This window comes from Microtus oregoni, unplaced genomic scaffold (assembly GCF_018167655.1).
Source record: "Microtus oregoni isolate MIOR12 unplaced genomic scaffold, Mior012 000025F_ref0000491, whole genome shotgun sequence".
Lineage (NCBI taxonomy): Eukaryota > Metazoa > Chordata > Mammalia > Rodentia > Cricetidae > Microtus > Microtus oregoni.
The window spans coordinates 34582483-34601745 of record NW_024543084.1 but is presented as its reverse complement, the minus strand read 5'-3'; the positions used below and the strand labels follow the sequence as shown (position 1 = coordinate 34601745).

Genomic DNA, 19263 nt, shown 5'->3' with positions numbered 1-19263 from the left:
TCACTGTTTCCAAAATTAACAAATATTGATGAAAAAGTCATTTCCCCTTACATATTAAACAGAGGGTACCATTATAAAGAGGACTAAAATTATAGATTACCTTCATCAATATACAATGAATTTTTGGATTTGGATTGTTGTTGTGAGTCAACAGATGACCCACTTAAGGTATAAAATAATTCAGAACTGGTTCTACTTCCAGGGTCTGAGGTAGATCCTATGGAACAAGAAAAGTTCCTTTTTTAAAAAGCCAATATGTTATAAAAAGAAATTTTATAAATAAATTAACATGCGTATGGTAGAACAACTGCTCACACAACTAATATACATATACATAATATTGTATTGTCTTCGGCTTTAAAAGTTTGGTAATTAGTCAACACAGAAGAGAGTAGGAGTAATAAAATTAATATAAAAGTTATCCGTTTATATTAAAGCTCTAAGAAACCATTCTGGTGGTCAGTGGTGACACGAGCCTTTAATCCCAGCACTTAGTAGAGGCAGGCACATCTGAGTTTGAGGCCATCCTGGTCTATTGAGCAAGTTCCAGGACACTACAGACTATCTAAAGAAATCTGGACCAAAAAAAAAAAAAAATCATTCCATGTAGTCTATTTTTCAATGTCACCTCTACTTTTTTTTTCTTTTTTTTAAATTTTTTTTTTTTATTGCACATCACTCCTTTATTATACTGATCTGGAAAAGAAGATTTAGTATGCCCAAAACAATTTCTGGACCCACATGGTAGGGTCAAGCAGCTGGAACATGATTCAGACAGCGAAAGACAAAACCTTGGACATGATCAAGGGGCACTTCACTTCTACAAGACAAGGCAGAGGGGTCCTAACACACAGTAAGAGACACTCCTGTCCCTTGAGGACAAGGAGTTTATCCCACTTGATATGAGGAATGGCTTATTTTCTGGTGACCACATAGACTATTTCAATCACCACTAGAAACCTCAGAGGGATTTTTGTGTACTGATAAATATGTATGTACTTCTGTTTTTGTAAAAGTAAATGTAACACATAGACTTGACAGGACTGATCCCAACCTTCGGGGGCCAGCAGCTCCTTTAGGGTCAGAGAGGAAGGTAGTTCATCTTTTAAATGCAGGCTACTTTCACCTTCCACTGGAATGACTAAAGCCCCCAGTTACCTAACTGCAGAAGAGTGCAGGACAGGCTTCTCACTGGTCAGGCCACGGCATGGTTCCTCCCTGACCTCCTAAAGCAGACCCTTGTAAACAAAGGACTAAGAAAACTGTAATTACTACCTCTCAATTCTCCTGGGAGGGAGCCGTCCCTGGATGTGGACCAAGTACCTGCACCCTAGAGGTGTTACTCTGACTAGATTCTATGAAGGGAGTGGGTGCAGGGGATAAAATACTAAAACAAAATGGGAGCCACTGGTCCCCATCTGCAGCTACAACTTAAACTTAAGATCCTAAACATGGAGTCAGTGATGGGTGCTGGGAAGGGCGCAGGAGGCAGACAGGCAGGAAGGAGGGTCTCGGGGCAGAAGTCTGTCTGTGCGCCTTCACTTCTTGGCCTTGCCCTGCGCGGCCACAGCTTCCATGGCTTTCCGCACGATCTCTTCATCTCCCAGGAACTGCATGGGTTTAACGGGCTTCAAGTTCTTGTCCAATTCATAGACAATGGGAATGCCAGTTGGCAGGTTCAGCTCCATGATGGCCTCTTCTGAGAGACCCTCCAGATGCTTGACGATCCCCCGAAGGCTGTTGCCATGGGCTGCAATCAGGACTCTCTTCCCCTCTTTGATCTGGGGGACAATCTCTTCATTCCAGAAGGGCAGTGCTCTGGCAATAGTGTCCTTCAGGCTCTCACAGGACGGTAGCTGGTCCTCAGTAAGGTCTGCGTACCTGCGATCCTTACTGATGTTGCTGTAGAAGGGATGGTCAGGCTCCATTGGCGGTGGTGGGACATCGTAAGATCGCCTCCAGATCTTTACCTGTGCCTCACCATGCTTAGCAGCAGTTTCTGCTTTATTGAGACCAGTCAGCCCCCCATAGTGTCGCTCATTGAGGCGCCAGGTCCTGACCACTGGCAGCCACATCTGGTCAATAGCATCTAGGACTGTCCAGAGGGTCCGGATTGCTCTCTTCTGCACAGAGGTGAAGCAGATGTCGAATTCATAGCCAGCATCTCGCAACGCCTGTCCGCCGCGCTTCGCCTCCTCGTGGCCCGCCGGGCTCAGGTCGGCATCGAACCAGCCTCTGAAGCGGTTCTCCAGGTTCCAGGCGCTCTCGCCATGCCGGATGAGGACCGGCTTGTAGGCAGCCATGGCGGTAGGCAAGGGGATGCAGCAGAGACTGAGGCTCGCTGAGATTCCGCTCACAGCCTGCCCCACACTCGCGCCTGTGCACTTGCACACGTCCGCCCCTCTCCCGCGCACTTTCTTCCCCGAAATCTTTCCACTCGCTCTTCCGACCTCCTGTCACCTCTACTTTGATCAAATTACTGGCTCACGAATTTCACCTCTATCATTCATACCATATAACAGTGGTTTTCCACCTTCCTAATTCTGCCATCCTTTATATATACCTCAAACAGTGGCAAACCCCAACCAGAAAATTATTTTCGTTGTTACTTTATAACTGCAATTTTACCACTGTTATGAATTGCAATATAAATATCTTTCTTTTCCAATGGTCTTAAACGATCCCAATAAAAGGGTCATTCAAACCCCAAAGGGGTCACGATCCACAGGATGAAACCCCTTTGCAGTCAACAAAAGAACATCCAGCAGTGTTAAAGAGCCTAGACATACACAAAGTTTTTTCACCAAGGTTTGTGAAGTACATTCTATAATGGTCACATGATGTGGGATTCCCCTCTGCATGCTGTGAATACCATTGGTTAATAAAGAAATAGGCTTGGCCTGATAGAGTAGAACAGAGCTAGGTGGGGAAAACTGAATGCTGGGAGGAAGAAGGGCAGAGTCAGTGAGAAGTCATATAGCCCCACAGGAGATGCCAGAACTTTACCTGGTCAGCCACAGCCTAGTAGCAATACACAGATTAATGGAGATGGATTAATTTTAGATGAGTTAGCCAGAAATATGCTTAAGCTATTGGCCAAACAGTATTGCAAATAATATGGTTTCTGTGTGATTATTTTGGGGCTGAGCAGCTGGGAAAAAACAAGAGGTCACGTAAAAAAAGTCACACAAGAAAAAAACTGCCGAATGATGCACTTCTCAGAACTCATCCCATTAATAAGTGGCTCATCATTATAATTTCCCTTCATAAACTTCAAATGTGATCATACAAGCTGATGAACAAATTAAGTTAAAAAACATTCAGGTTTTGGGTGGATATATGGCTCAGGATTAGAGTCCTATATTAGTTTGTGTAAGATGCCAGATTTGATGCAAACACCAAAATATAAAAATAAAAAAGTAATCTCAGTGTCTGGAACAATACCTGAGTAAAAAAGTACTTACCTAGCTTATAAGGTTCTGTTGACTTTGATCCCCAACATTACAAAAGAAATAATTTATTTTTTTTAGATTTACAATATAAACATCTTAGAATTTTATTAACACAATTTCTTGTTCTTTGTAGTTTAGGAGGATGGACCTCCGAGGCTCTGTGCCCTCATTAGGGATGTGGTGGAATATTCGGCCTGTGCCTGTCAATGGCCTGACAATGCAGCCCACGACCCATATGACCAGGGGTACTTTCCTCCTTTCAGGAGAAGGCCAGGATCACCTCAAGCACCAAGACTAGGAAGCCTGATGACGACAAGAAGACATGATTTCAAGTCTAGCATCTCTCATGCACTGCTTGAGCTGGAGATGAACTCAGATCTCAAGGCACAGCTTGGAAACTCAGTATCACCCACCACAGCCAAGGAAACTGAAGCTGGTGATGGTCAGAAAGCAATCCTTATTTTAGCACCAGTTTCTCAGAAGAAATCTTTCCAGAAAATCCAAGTCCGGATGGTTCATGAATTAGAGAAAAAGTTTAGTGGCAAGCATGCAGTCTTCACTGCTCAAAGAAGATTCTGCCCAAGCCAACTCAGAAAAGCTGTACAAAAAAATAAGCAAAAGCACCAAAAGCTGCACCCTGGCAGCTGTACATGACACCATCCTTGGGGACTTGTTCTTCCCAAGTGAAACGGTGGATACTCCGTGTGAATGCATGGCAGTCAGCTCCTAAAGGTTCATTTAGACAAAGCTCAGCAGAACAAGCAGAACACAGGTCGAAACTTTTTCTGGTGTGTATTAGAAGCTCCCTCCCTCCCTCTCTCTCTCTCTCTCCCCCTCTAGTGTTTTTCGCTGGAACTTGCTCTGTCAACCAGGTTGTCCTCAAACACAGAGATCCACGTGCCTTTGCCTCCTGAGAGCTGGGATTGAAGGCGTGTAACACCGCCAGCTGTTCTCTCTCTTATCCAAATAAAAAGCTCCCTCCACAGCTCATAGGCTGGCCATTTTGGTGGTTTCTTTATTACATCCTCACTTAAAATCATGTACATAAAATTTTAGTTTACATAAAGTGTAGGAACAAATTATATGTATACATATATATACATATACACACACAAACAATAACATATAGCTTATTTAACATCTTGGAGAATCATATTATCATATTGTAAACTACCAAGAATGGGCTCCATACCTGTAACCTTTGGTTTATTATGACTAGTTGAACCTTTGTCACCAACACCTCTTGACATAAAGGCAAGTTTGGGAGGCCTCCTTTCCGGTGTCATGCTCTCTGAAATAGTAAACATACTTTTTAAATATATATGGAAGAAACATAGTTTAGCATAAAAAAACAAAGAAATCCTTTCCAACAAAAAAGGCACAATCTTTATAGTCTTACAGATTCTCTTTAAAGACTCCACAGTACTGAAAGGTAATTTCTCAGGCGAAAAAAAATCAACACTGTACTTAAAAATATAATTTCTGTAAGAAAATATAATCATCAGTTATCAAAATGCTTTAATTTTTGAAAAGTTAGTCAGAAGCAGTCAATTTTATTTGAAGTTTTAAAAAGCTTTTAAGAAAACCTTATTCATAATTTTCGTTACATTTTCTAGATCAGCATGCCCAGCACAACCCTACACATTACAGCGTTTTACACTCAAGCGTTTATGGAGGGTGCCAAGATAAACATGGACAATCTGTTTACTGTAAAAACCGGAGCCTTTACATGCCCACGTGCCTGGATAACCTCTAACCAATGTGCTGCACTAAACTGACTTGATAAAACTTTCTCAGCCACCCAAGTATGCTGGATCAGTGTATTTCACAGAACACAGCTTGATAAAAACCTGGGTAGGAGACAAATCAGAGTTAGGAATGGACTCAGTACTAAGTATGTTTCCACCTTTAAACATAACATGCATTAAGAATAACAGATATGTATACAAACAAATGCAAACAGGAAAAGCAGAGAATTACACACAAATTAATAATGCAGAAAGCCAGAGATACAGAACTAAATTTTTTGATGGAAGCATTCCAAGTTTCACTTCAAAACACAGGTAAAAAAATTTTTGACAAACTTCTTTTAAATTCAAAGATCTTTCTAACTATTAAAACCTGATAACACTCATCGGACACTCATAACACTGATCTAATAAAAACAGAGGAGTCAAGATGAAAGGCTTCCCCTCAGGAAGTTTAACAGCACATCCATGAAGTGCAATACAATTGCTGAGCCCATACCTGATAAAGGTGTTATCAGCCAAAACAGTATCACACACAGTGGAATTTCGAGGACAAAAAGAAAAAATAAGAAAATTTTTATGTGTTAAATATAAAAGGTAACAAAATAAAAGTCATACTGAATTAACTGTATGTAAATAATGCTTGATATCTTTTTATCATGACTGGAGGAGGAGGAAAATATATATTAAACTATATATCTTAAACACTTCAAAATATGATCAAATAGAATACTGAGATACCATTTCAATTAAAAATATACTGACTAACCATAATTTCAAAAATGATACAATGAAAGAAATACTATAAATGTTTTATGACATTACCATTCAGATATTTACAAATGTTATCTATGACAGTTTTTGTAGAAAAATAACCATCACTGGAGGAAGGTTCCTAATTAGAGCATATCAGCTGACTAAAGATTACTAATGCCCACTGTCAATTGTAACTGAGAGTTTGTAACTCCATTTGAAAAGAGAGCACAACCATATGGATACCACAATATATGTATATTACACAGGTTGGGTCTTATAACAAATGCAGCCAGGGGTCCTCCCTTTGTACTCTGTCAAGATGGCTAAGCAAATTATCCCCAAAAGGATGAGGCATGATGCCAGCTCTGCTAGTGATGCTGGAGGTGATGCTCCAAGTTCTAGGAGTGTGAAAACTGTAATTACCCTCCACCAAAGCCTTTAGGCATAGGGTCTGTTTGGATGGAAGCTTCATCCCAGCCCCTAGCATCCATATATCCAAAGAGTCTGGAATGTTCAGATGGAAGCTCTATCCCGAGCCTCCCCCTCCAATTGCCTCAGACCAGGCTCCACCCAAGAAAGCCCATCAAATGATGACCCCTCCCAAAAGATGACCATTCTCACAGGGTTTTTAAACTGCTCCCCACAGAACAAACATGTGGTTTTCTAGTCTTTCTTTCCCTTCTCCTCTCTGGAGGACTAGAAAGCCATCCGGGAGCATGCTATCTATTAAACCTGGGCTTTTTCTAATTCGTTTTGATTTGGTCTGATTTGGATTATTGTGTCAGTGGAAAGGGTTATGGGGTGCAGAAACTTTGCATCTGGAGGTTCCACCAAAGGGCTGTTTTTCTCACTGCCCGGGGCCTCGTGGTGGGAAACACCCTTCTCCCCTGCTCCTGCTCTCAGCCAGGTAAGATCAGCTTTCAACTGGGTAAGCTGTCGTTTCCAAGTCACTACCTTAGAGGCCCAGGGCCTCTTGCGATTCTCAGGGTATCCTGCCGAAGACATGGCCGTGCCAGGCTCCCAACCTGTTACCGGGACAAGAACCTGCTTTGCCCTGTGGGACCCCTTTTTCAGAAGATGTTCTGTTCAAGGGAATTTCCTACACCCCCTATTTTTGATCCAACGCTTACCAGAGTGGATGCACTGCACTCGGCTTTGGGTCCCAGCATAGACTTGCGAAATGGGCACCTGCAATTCAAAGCCTGATCCCCAAACACCATTGGACTGCCTTTTACAAGTCTTTTTAAATTGGGGCTGGCTGACACCAATGTCCTAAATGCCTAAAAATTTTTGCCGGCATGAGGACCAGTGGACAGAACTCCCATATGCCCATGGTTTCTGGTTACTGCAATCCCACCCTTCCTTCCCTCAGTGGTCAGTGTCTCACCGCACTTGTCTTAGTTACCAGGGGCATGGCACCTGCAGATTCTCGCCTATCTGGGAATCGGAATCCTGAAAGTTCTGCCCTGACCATGCTGCTGGAGACACTGGCCACTGCATATGCACGCACGCACGCATGCACGCGCACACACGCACACACACACACACACACACAAACACACACACACACACACACTTCTCTTGCTGTTTGTCTGCATCTCTGCACTCCTGTCTCTCATTCCTGGCATGTGATCTGGTCATGCTGGGATTCTCCCTGCCACGGATCTGTTCCCCCTGCCCTACTACTCTGACTTGCATAGGTGTTCTGTCCTATGTTGGGTTTCTGTTCTCCCTTATAGCATCTGCTGATCTAGCCCTCAACGGGACCACCTGTGTGCTTGCCTGGCTCCTGCAACCTACTCCAGGATTTTAAAGTTGGTCAGCTGACACAGTTTCCTGGAAAAATTTTGTTCATCTCTTAATAAATACATGTAAATAATGTGGTCACAGTATGCTTGCTTTGTGCCTGTGTGCGTTTGTGCGCATGTTTTAAAATCTGTAAAACTTGTAACTCCAGATTACAACTGCTCTGAAAAAGTACAAACGCATAGATAACCACCATTTTGGTTAAGTTCAAAACCTCAGTCCCATCCTTATTAAGGGTACCCACATGCACTGGTCCCACCAAGGAAATATTCCTCTCCCATATGCTTTGACTTACAATGTATTTCTGTATAATTCCTGTCCTGTTCATAAAAAACAAGGTTTATAACTATGCAAATTTACTGAGATATTAAGGCTTCACCTCTACATTCATGTACAAGAACACATGTTGCTAGCAGTCAGATTTTTTATTTTTATTTTTTTAAAAGATTTAATTATTTATTATGTATAGTGCTCTATCTTTCTGTATGTTTGCTGGCCAGAAGAGGGCACCGGATATTACAGATGGTTGTGAGCCACTATGTGGATGCTGGGAATTGAACTCAGGACCTCTGGAAAAGCAGTCAGTGCTCTTAACCTCTGAGCCATCTCTCCAGCCCCCAGCAGTCAGATTTTTTAACTTAAGAGTAAACCCCTTGATATTGATTTAAAACACTAAATTGTTTACAATGTTAAAACTTGGTTCTGCCTTCTACAGATTAGGATTATACTCTCTGTCTTAGAACCACAGCTAAAAAACTACATATTCCTTCTAATCTTCTTGCCTCTACTAACATTGGTAAGCTGTAACTGTTTGGGTAAACTATATGTCCAAATTTAACTTATATATGTCTAATTTAGATATCCCTGACAGGTAAAGGTACCCTGATCCTCAGGTGCCTTTACAGATCTGAGAATATGCTGCTGAGGATGTGGAAAACTGGGTCATTCATATATTTCCAGTGGTCATGTGACACCATACAATCATGCTGTAAAACAGTGTAGCTGTTTCTCTAAAATCTTACTGTAAATAGTGGTACCCTGTGTGGGTAGATCAAGTTCCTTTCAGAAGCCACAGTCTCAGCTGGTGGTGGGGTTTCATACCTACTCCCCACTCCCTACAGGCTGGGATTTTGTCTGGACTGAAGCTGCACAGGTCGTGAACACATCATCACAAATCCTGTAAGATTATATATACAACTGCCCTGCTGCATCCAGAAAATTCTGTTTTCTTGAAGTTGACCTCTACCTCTGGCTCTTAAGAACTTTCTGCTCTCTCTTCTGCAAAGTCCCTGAGCCTTGGTGGGAGGAATGCAAATGTACGTGCCCACTTAAGGCTGCAGACTCCACAGTCTCTTATTCTTGCACCTGAACCAGTTGAAGGTCTCTGTGTTGACATCTTCTGCAGGAAGAAGCTTTTCTTAAGGTTGAGATGTACTGGTCTATGGCTATATTATCAATTATATCAATTATATTGCTACAAAATTGTTACCATTTTTAAAGGTTATAAACCATGAAGACATGCAACACAAAGAAAAAACTGATCGGGAAGGATACAAAAAGAAATTATGAGTTTGGGATCAGCCTCAGGAGGAAAGGGTCCCACTAAATGACTTCCTTTTCAAATTTCTGTGAATGTGCACATACTGTGTAGTCTGAGTTGTTGTTGATAGTTGCATTATACTCTTAAGCTTCACAACGACAGACACAGCTCAATGCATTACTTTGATACTCAAAGAAATGCATGCTTTGGGAGTGTCACAAATTGGCATACTTCATCGCAACTTTACAAACCTGGATGTGCTGTCTCAGCAGCTTTAATGCTTTGGACCATCAGAAACAGCAGTGCAAAGAGGGACACTTTAACAGCGGGGTGAAGCAAAGGTTTCCAGATACCAACAGGAAGAAATATTTCACTGGGGAGAATTCTTCCCAAATCTCACCAACTGTTCAGCTGCTCCAAAAACAATCTTTCCTACGTGCTAGAAATGTTAATTCTGTCCCACAAATGGATGTAATTGGGCAAGAAAAAATAAATAAACTAAGGAACTAAAGGAGACACTGTCACGCTTTTTCCTCTCAAGAAAAGAATGTTAATGACACAAAATATAGATGAAGGCTTATTCAAATTTACCAAATTAATTTTCATTTAAATAATTTTACTTTTTAAAAGTCTATTTGCAAGCTTAATTTTGTTGGCAAATACGTGTAATTTATGTGTATAAAAGCAGTATCGTTCTCAATTATCTACTATTCAAGGTTTATGAATATCAATAGCTATGAAAGAGAAAAAAGCATTCTCTTCCTTTCTTACCACTGCTCTAAACCAGCAATAACATCAAGGACAAGCAGGAATCTTGAAGATCTTGACAAGGGACTCCCAAGTCATGAAACTCATGTTTTGTTTTGTTTTTTGTTATTTTAATTCTATACCAGTGTTGAAATAGAAAATAATTAAGATATTGATAAGGTGGGTACTGCTAAAAAAATTTTCCTTAAAAGATTACAGTCCAATTCCAAAACAGTTTTACTTTTCTTTTTTCTGTTTATTATGTGCTACTGCAGAATCTAAGACAATTTAAAGTTCAAACAAATTTAGAGTTGGAATATAAATATATATTAGTCACATAAATACATATATAAAGAAAGAAAGCTGGGAACACATCAATCTTTAATTTACAGAAGACTGAAAACACACAACCAACTCTGCATCCCTGAGCTTCACAGCTCAGGAATCTTCTTCCTTCTTTTATTAAATATTTTATTTATTTATTATGTATACAATATTCTGTCTGTGTGTTTGCCTGCAGGCCAGAAGAGAGCATCAGATCTCATTTTTGATGGTTGTGAGCCACCATGTGGTTGTTGGGAATTGAAATCAGGACCTTTAGAAGAGTAGGCAGTGCTCTTAACCACTGAGCCATCTCTCCAGCCCCTCTTCTTCCTTCTTGCATGGTTATACTAACAATGATTTTCCCAATCCCACAACATACTTCATTCAGCTATAAAATGCAATACCCAAAACAATGCAATTAAGATATCTAAAAATTGACAATTACATTCACACAAAAATGTCGCAGGTTTTAAGGTTTCAAAAGCACCATTGGACAGTTCCCTGAAAAGAAATCCTTTAAAAAAAACCAAATATACTTGTTTGCTAACTAAAGTGGAATTTGTGGGATATTGTGAAATCAGTGAGATATGACTATAGAGAAGCAGTATTACCCTGAATTGGCTCCTGTGAAAAAAACTCATAAATAAGAAAGAATTTCAAGAGCTTCTTCCCAGCCATTCAGCAAGTTAGCATTATAAAATCAACATAACTCTCCAACTTTTTGAAAAGGCCTTCTTAATTCAGCTCCCAAATAATTTCTTGTGTGTGCTGCTCAAATGTCTCCTGCAGAGGTCTGTGGAAGCACATGAATGTGACAGGGCAGCCCCCCATCTTCTTGACCCCTTGTTTGACCATTCTCTGGCTTCATCACCATCTTACTGGCCACAGATTCTGTTCATTTTATATCTCAACTTATTAAATGAAAGTTCTACATAGGAATTACTTTACTTTAAAAATTTTTAGTTAATTTATCACTCTGTGTGTGTGTGTGTCCGCACATGCACCCATGTGCCATAGCATTCATGCATAGATCAGATGATAATCTGCAGGAGTCATTCTCTCCTCCTACCACGTGAGTTCCAGGAATCAGTCTTGAGGGCAAGTGCCCTTACCCACTGAGCCATCTTGCTAGCGCTAATCATCACTTTTGTTCAGTGCTGAGGCTGGAACTTACAGCTTCACTCAAGTACTCTAACCATGGAGCTACCGTCTCAACCCCAAGAATGCTTGTGTGCTTTGCCTCCTAAATATCCACATCTAAAGAAGTCTACGTGAGGGCTTTCTACTATCTGAATTAATGGTGCTTTTACACTGCTGTATTTTAAACAATAAGCACTTATTATAACATTAAAAAAAAGCATTTTAATTCACAAACATCCCAAACTGTGCTGTCTATAAAGCATGGATGAAAAGTAAACACAACTAATTAAAATAAGGACACATATGTTTTTATGAAAACATATGAATATAAACAATTTATTTCCAAAAAGTAAGAAAGGGAATTAGGAGTGGGAGACCCAGGAGGAGTTGGGGGGTAATATAATCAAAATACAATATATGCATGTATGAAAATTCTCAATAACAAATATATCTTAAAAGAAATCAAAAGTAAAGTGTGTCAGACTTTTTCAGAGCAGAACTGAAGTAAAGCTGACATATGAACCTCATGCCTCCTGCTACAAAACTAAAAGCTGCGTGGGAAGCATGTTCAAACTGTAGAACAGTTTATGATTTGACACCAACAGGCAGACAGGAAGGGTAGAATGCAGTTAGGAGCCTTCAGTTTCCGTTTTTATGAAATAAAGAATTCAGGGCCTAAAATAAGCTATAGAAATAAATTCAAAAGCATTTTGTTGTCAACCTTACCAATAATGGGAAAACACTAGAAGAGAAAATACAGTGTGTTGCTCACTTATAATTCTTGTTACGGTAAAATCATCTTTTATAGAACCAGAAACGACAACATTTCCATCTCCATGGAAATAATATTCCCCAGAATGTGACACTAAGAAACAGAGGATTATGCAGATGTTCACAATACAAGAGTACTCGTAGGATATGGGATTTGTTGGGGACTAAAGAGAACACAGGTTCATAATCAGATGAGTTTTGGACTTTGGTTCTGCCATTCACTTTCATCATAGATAATTTAAGCCCCAGGATTTTAATTTTGTTTTGCTTTTGTTGCTTTTGTTGTTTATTCTGCTTTATATGTTCTTAATATTTATTTATTTATTTTATGTATATGACTGTTCTATCTGCATGTATGACTTTATGCCAAAAGAGGGCATCAGATCCCACTACAGATGGCTGTAAGTTACCATGAGAATTGGACTTAGGACCTCTGGAAAAGCAGTCAGTGTCATAACTACTGAGCAATCTCTCCAACCTCCCTGTTTTGTATTTTTAATATATATATATATATATATATATATATATATTGAGACCTATCTTATAAATCTGTTCAGGACATAGAGATAGCATAAACCATCTAATTCTAGGCCTGGCACATCCCTGGTTATGGCTTGTGGACATCCCTATTTCTGAATGCCTCTATTGACTTCAATGCACTAGCCTATCACTGGGAATTCTAACAGCACTGGTTGGTGTTACTACCATTGTCAATCACCTCATAGCAGCCAAAGAAAATACTTATTTGAGGCAAAACAAAAGGTTCTTGAGGTTTTTTTTTTGGGGGGGGGGGTGTTTTTTGTTTTTCATTTTTGGGTGGTGTTTTTAGTTTCATTTGTTTTTTAAGTTCAGGGGCTGTGCTGTAGCTCAATGGTAAAGTGTTTGGTTACCACTGTACCAATTATACCAATGTAAAACACTCTGTGTTACATACCCAGCAGTGTGCGCGCGCGCGTGCAAGTGCCTTTACCCACTGAGCCATCTTGTTGGCCCTAATTATTATTTTGTAATAAATAATATATGTAGTAAAATACTAAGAATAACATATATAATAAAACTATGTAATAGTTTCTGACTACAGTTATGAAGCATGATATACCATAATAGCATCTTAAAACAAAAAGAACTTGGAGGGGGAGAATGATGAAAGAGTTGTCCCAATGAGGGTGCACTTCGGGGTCAGGAAGAAACCTCATGTCAGGGAAATTCAAGGAATTCACAAGGATGGTCCCAGCGAGGACTCCTAGCCATAGTAGAGAGGGTCCCTGAACTGGACATTTCTTATATTCAGATTGATGACTACCTTAATTGTCATTAGAGCGTCTTCATCCAGTAACTGATGGAAACAGATGCAGAGAACCATACCAAAGCACTGGGCCAAACTCCAAGTATCCTGTTGAAGAAAGGAAGGAACCCACGGAAACAACTAATCTGGGCTCATAGGAGCTCAAAGACTCTGGACCAATAGTGAAGGATCCTGCATGGACTGACCTAAGCCCTCTTCATATATGTGACAGTTGTGTAGCTTGATCTACTTGTGGGACTCCTAACACTGGGATCCTTAACTCTTAAGCTAAGTTTTGGGAACCTATTCATCATATTGGGTTGCCTTGCCCAGTCTTAATAGAAGGGGAGGAGCTTAGTCCTACCTCAACTTGATATGCCATACATAACACCCACGGGAGGCCTGCCCTTCTCTGAACAGAAACAAAGGGGAGGCAAGCAGGGCCAGGGGCGGGGGGGAACAAGAGGAGAGGAGGGAGGGGAAACTGAGATCAGGATGTAAAATAAATGAAAAAATAATTAAAAACAACAAAAAAGGAATTTCAGCCATCATTTAATAAGAATCCTGAATCCTCTGTGGAGTTTAGATGACATAAACAATTTTTTTAAAAGCTTCTAGCTTCATCTCTTACTCCAAGAGACAGCATTTTTTGTATTTTTGAACCTTCCAATTACAAGACAGGATTTCTTTCTCTATTGGAATGTCTAGGAGAAGACAATGTAAGAGATAATGTATAAACTTCACTATACTTATATACTTTTAGAAATAACCTTTATTGCCTTGGTTCGGGAGAAAAGAAAGGTTAGTCTATATAATGACAATTCTACAATATAAAGCCAACTTCAAAAGATCCATCTTTAGTATATATTTGCATTCTCATAACAAAATACATGTTCGAAACTATCTTCTGAATACATAAAGGAGACATACCTGGAATGATATCATTGATGTGCAGAAGAATTGTACTTTCAACACTTGCAAAGCTACAAAGTTGTACTCCATCAAACAGTCCATCCCAGTTGCCAATAGGGTTATCCTTGAAATGCCAAAAAAGTAAACCTTTATATACCTTTGTCAATAAATATAAATGTGAACGCCAACATTTCTTTCAAAAGTATTACCTAAGATATCTTTCATAGAAAAATGTTAACTATTTTGCCCAAAAGAAAGGCTGTATTAGAAATATCTGCTAAAGTAACAACATTTTACAATAAAAATAATAACAATCAACTTACAGCAAACACACAAAATAATGAATCAAAAGCATTTTTCATACTTTAATCTGCAGTAATAACACCAGCTGAGGTTTAAAGAGACATTGTCTGCAAAAGAAAACTTACTAGGATTGCATTATTTTACCCAGAAACCTACCCTTAAAGTTAATCACACATCTGCATCCCCTGGGCACTTTGCTCACTGTATTACTGTGTGTCTTTTTATAAACAGAAGAGCAGTTACTTCAGAATTCTCTTGTTATCTGTGGGTATACAAGACTTTCCTCAAAAAATGGGGAAAGTCTTGATTTTCTAAGTTATTCTCTACTGTGTCACCAGCACAGGAGTTATTCGTGAGGCACAAGCAGATGGTCATGAAACAACTGCCCTGAGAACCAGTGAGGAATGTTAGCGTGTCCCTGGAAGCAGACAGCCATGAGTAAAGTTGGGATCGACCAACTTTCTTATCAAGAAGTCTAACGGGACTGTTTGGAGCTGATGCTCGCATAAATCAAACAATGGACAGAACTTGTGTGGAGCTGGCAGGCAAGTCTCAAGACAGCCTGCCTGGGCTAAATAAGATGACCTCCTAGGTCACCATTAAGAAGGGAGAGGACCCAAACAGTTCCTGTAACATCTAAAGCCTGGCCCAAGAAACCTATAGCAAGGGGAGACTAAGTCCAAAAACTAATGGCCTTCTTTCTCCAACATTCTCTTTACCCAGTCTACAACTCCTCTGAAACACTAAACTCTCATTTAGAGAATTCTTGTTCTTAATTATTAACGATTCTGAGAGACCCACGGGTCTTACTCTGGCTCTAATTTCACATAGCGAGAGTCTGGCAAATTCTTATTTTGTACCTAACTAATGAGCCATCTTACACAATTTCTAAGTACAAGGCAACAGAAACACATTGGAACATTCATACCCAACCATCTCTGTAGAGCATTTATGAATAAATAAAAATGATTATTAAAAATATTCACTGTGTGAGTCTGCTGCTCATAATCCTCTCCCAACACACCCTGGTAAGAACAATTATGAAGGAATCTCCTTTATCCATAATGAACTTTTGCCTATACTTTCAGTCTAAGATAAAAATGTTCTCAACTTCTTTCTCCTCATTCTCTTAGGGCCACGTTAATTCACTATGTGCACTGGAATGCATCCATTGTTAGCGAGTATGGTTATTCAGTAATAAAATGAGTGACACAAACAAAAGGAGTCATATTATACCATATGACCTCACTTCTGAGGTACCTACAGCAGGCAAACACCCAGTCTGTAGTTACCAGGCATGGTCAAACTGGGCAGAATTTATTTAATAGAAACAGAGCACAGCACAGGATGATGAAAAAGTTCTGTAGACAGACAGTGGAGAGGCCATGATGAGAATATGCCAAATGATTTGAACTGTTAGTGTAACCATGGTTACACTGGAGCCTTTCTTATACACAGTTTGCCGCAATAAGAAAACAGTTTTTAGACAGTGAAAATCCTGTGGGAATACTCTGTCAACTCAAAAAGCAGTATGATTCTTTTCCTGAGTATTTTCTATTAATAACTTTCTACATTCATTATTATGAGAAAATTAATTAAACGTTAGCAAATATACAAAAAGTATCAAAAGTATTTTTAAATTAAAGGAAAACACAGTATCATACAATATATTTGGACTTAGTCAGAGAAATGTCAGTTTGTTTTATTGTTTTGGTTTGGTTTTTGTTTTTGTCTACTGGTCAGTTAAAATAAGGATAATTAAAAGACTGAGATTATTATCCCAGTTTCTTAAAACACAAAAAAATTTGGGAAATGTATTGTTTCTGCTCACATTCCTACTGTAATGTTTCTGTACGAAAGACAAACTGGAATATCTTCTTTAAAATACTGTAAATTTGAAGAATACAAAGTGTTCAATTTATTCCTAAATTAATAATAAAATTAATATATATATTCACAATAATAAAACTCAAAAAATCCTTACCATGTCCACACCAACAAAATATCCTAGACTCTCTATTTCTGGCAAAACATCACAGAATATTACTTTTCCAGATTCAACACTTTCTCCGACCTTCAAAGATACTCTGGAGTTTTTTTCCAAAGGGGGAGGTTCAGCCTGCATGGTATCCCCTAGGGCTGCAAAATCACTTTCCAATCCATTGTCATCATCGTCTATGGGCTCCAGCTTGTCCAATGCCACAAACACGCCACAATCTTCATCACACTGAAAAAGCTGTTTCTCTTGATATACCCCATCAGTGAAACCTTGGCCACGATGTTCTTCCTAGTTTTCAAAGTTTTTTTTAAAAAGAGATATAAAAAGATTATCCATTAAAGGGATTTCAGGAAATTACTTTGGAAAAACTCTAAATTCTATCCATAATATGAAATATGACTAGAGCTGCTGTTGGGTTTAGGGTGTTTAAAGAATAAAGAAGCTGTATCTGATGATGAAACTAACTCATAATTTCAGATCATAATTCTTTTGAGAAAGAGTGAGGATTAAATTTACAACATAGTACTACCACGACTTTTGTCATGAACAGGCATTCAACTTTAACCAAACAGCAGCATCAGCTCCATTTACTGAGAACAAACTGTAACCATCTACAGCCATCCACCGTACAACTACTATAAGTCATGTGTGCTCTAAGCACTTCACAGATGAGGAACAGGTTAGGAGAACATGATGTAGGTTAAGTAGCTGGCAATCCTGCTAGTACATACCATAGCTGGCAGTCACAGCCTAATTATTTCACTGCTCGAAAAGTCAAATCAAGAAGCAAGTAAAGCGTGACCTCTCTCTACTCCTGAGAGTGTCCAAATGTGAACCAATAGTCAGTTTGGAATATAGAATTCTTAGATATGTTGCCACGGCACATAAGTTCCAAGGCAGTTTATACATTCCGGGAATAAGCATGAGCAAACTGAAATTGCTGCAACACACTTCAAAAATTTTACCTCTAAACAGTTATACTTAGTAGCATACACTAAGAACTGGGAATCTTGTGGGTACTATCACAAGATAGTTCACAATTTTTTAAGTGTTTATAATTACAATTGGCAGTGTTAACTTTTAATATAGGAAACTTAAAATCTTCTTAGATATGAAGTCCAGAATAATGACTTGTAAGTTTCTACCGTAAGAGATAACTTTTTAAAGTTTTCAAGAATTGTCTTTATATCCTCTCAATTTATCATTAAATAAATTTGGGGGCTGGACTATAGCTCAGAGGCAGAGGGTCCTGAGGTCCATCCTGAGAACTATACTAAAAACAAACAAACATAAAACACAAATCTTATAAAGGGGAAAATATGTGCTCGTGGTCTCTCGCTCACGCGCACACTCGCTTTCTCATACGCTCTCTCTCTCTCCTTCTCTCTCTCAAATGTCCTAGCAAACTTATCAGCAATTCTACTCCAAAGAAAATCCCCGACACTGTCCTGTCCGCTAATAACGGTCCTCTGAAGCGCACAACTCCTGGAAATTTCTCTTCCCCAGATCGCAGCTGTACTTTCACAGGGCTGCCCACATCTACCTGGAGGCCTTTAGTTAGTCGAATTCTGTTTCTAAATAGGCTGAGCCTCTCCTCACAGTTGGTAATTGCCAACAGTAACTCTGTAAATTTCTCAGTAATGTGATTAGAGAAGGTAGGGAGTAAAACAAAAGAGACTTTGGAGCCTAAGAATGATTGTGTGTGGTTCCTGAGTCTTGGCTGTTTACCTGGCCCCGGGAGGAGTCCGGCCAAGCTGGAGTACCCGTGTAGAGGTGCAGGAGCAAGTGTTCCAGGGATTGAATGCCATGTTCAGGAAAACGGATGGTTTGGGAATATGGTAAAAGACAGGCAACCTGAGCCCTTTAGGCCAGCTTCCATTTAAGATGTAATTAGATTGTCCATGGCTGCTCACATCAGGCTCGCTCATTCATAATGTACCCTCCATGTTCAGATCCAAAGTGTCTGGGTCAAGTGGAAATCAAACTAGTCTCTGAAAATTGAGATAGGACCTGTGTAATAGGCCAATCAATACAATAAATTCTGCTCAAATCCAGACATCTTGGGTTTCAGAAGAACTCCTTCAAAGCTTGAGATTTCCCATTTGTCCTGTCTTTACTCATCTTATCTAAAGCAAACCAAACCAAACAAAACGAAGATACAGTCTAGTGCATAGAAGTGTTGGCATTGCCATTCTACCCTAAGCAACAAGCTTAGAGATGTGGAGTCACAGGCAAACCAGCACCCCAAGTTAGAGAGAGTGAGGAGAATGCCCAAGCTCTTATCTCTGCCGGAACCAGGACAGGGAAACCTGAGCTATAACTGGTAAACTGCCAGGAGTTCTATGTGAACAAATCAGAGAGTGAAAACTTAGGTCAGCACCTCACAGGCCAGAGAAAAAGCCCCTCTGCTTCTGCAGGGCAAGGGAAAGAATATTCAAAAATAATCCCAAGTGCCGCACTCTTCTTAGCAAGGCCTGCCT

At 39.7% G+C, this 19263-nt stretch overlaps 2 protein-coding genes across 2 annotated transcripts in view; both read right to left on the bottom strand.

Moving 5' to 3' along the window:
- The window catches only part of LOC121462853 (ubiquitin carboxyl-terminal hydrolase CYLD-like), a 75571-nt gene extending 58515 nt beyond the window's left edge, over positions 1–17056 (bottom strand). Inside the window, 4 exon segments of the mRNA XM_041674816.1 lie at positions 101–217; positions 4645–4743; positions 14500–14605; positions 16769–17056. Coding sequence (XP_041530750.1) covers positions 101–217; positions 4645–4743; positions 14500–14605; positions 16769–16909 — 463 coding nt within the window. The 5' untranslated portion in view covers positions 16910–17056.
- Positions 669–2427, bottom strand: LOC121462849 (phosphoglycerate mutase 1-like). Its single transcript, XM_041674812.1, has one exon. It carries the CDS (start codon positions 2301–2303, stop codon positions 1539–1541), a length of 765 nt encoding a protein of 254 aa, XP_041530746.1. The 5' UTR covers positions 2304–2427; the 3' UTR covers positions 669–1538.
- Positions 17057–19263: the final 2207 nt, after the last annotated feature.

Coding starts and splice junctions, on each gene's coding strand:
- LOC121462849 (XM_041674812.1), bottom strand. CDS start 2,303: ATGGCTGCCTACAAGCCGGTCCTCATCCGGCATGGCGAGAGCGCCTGG.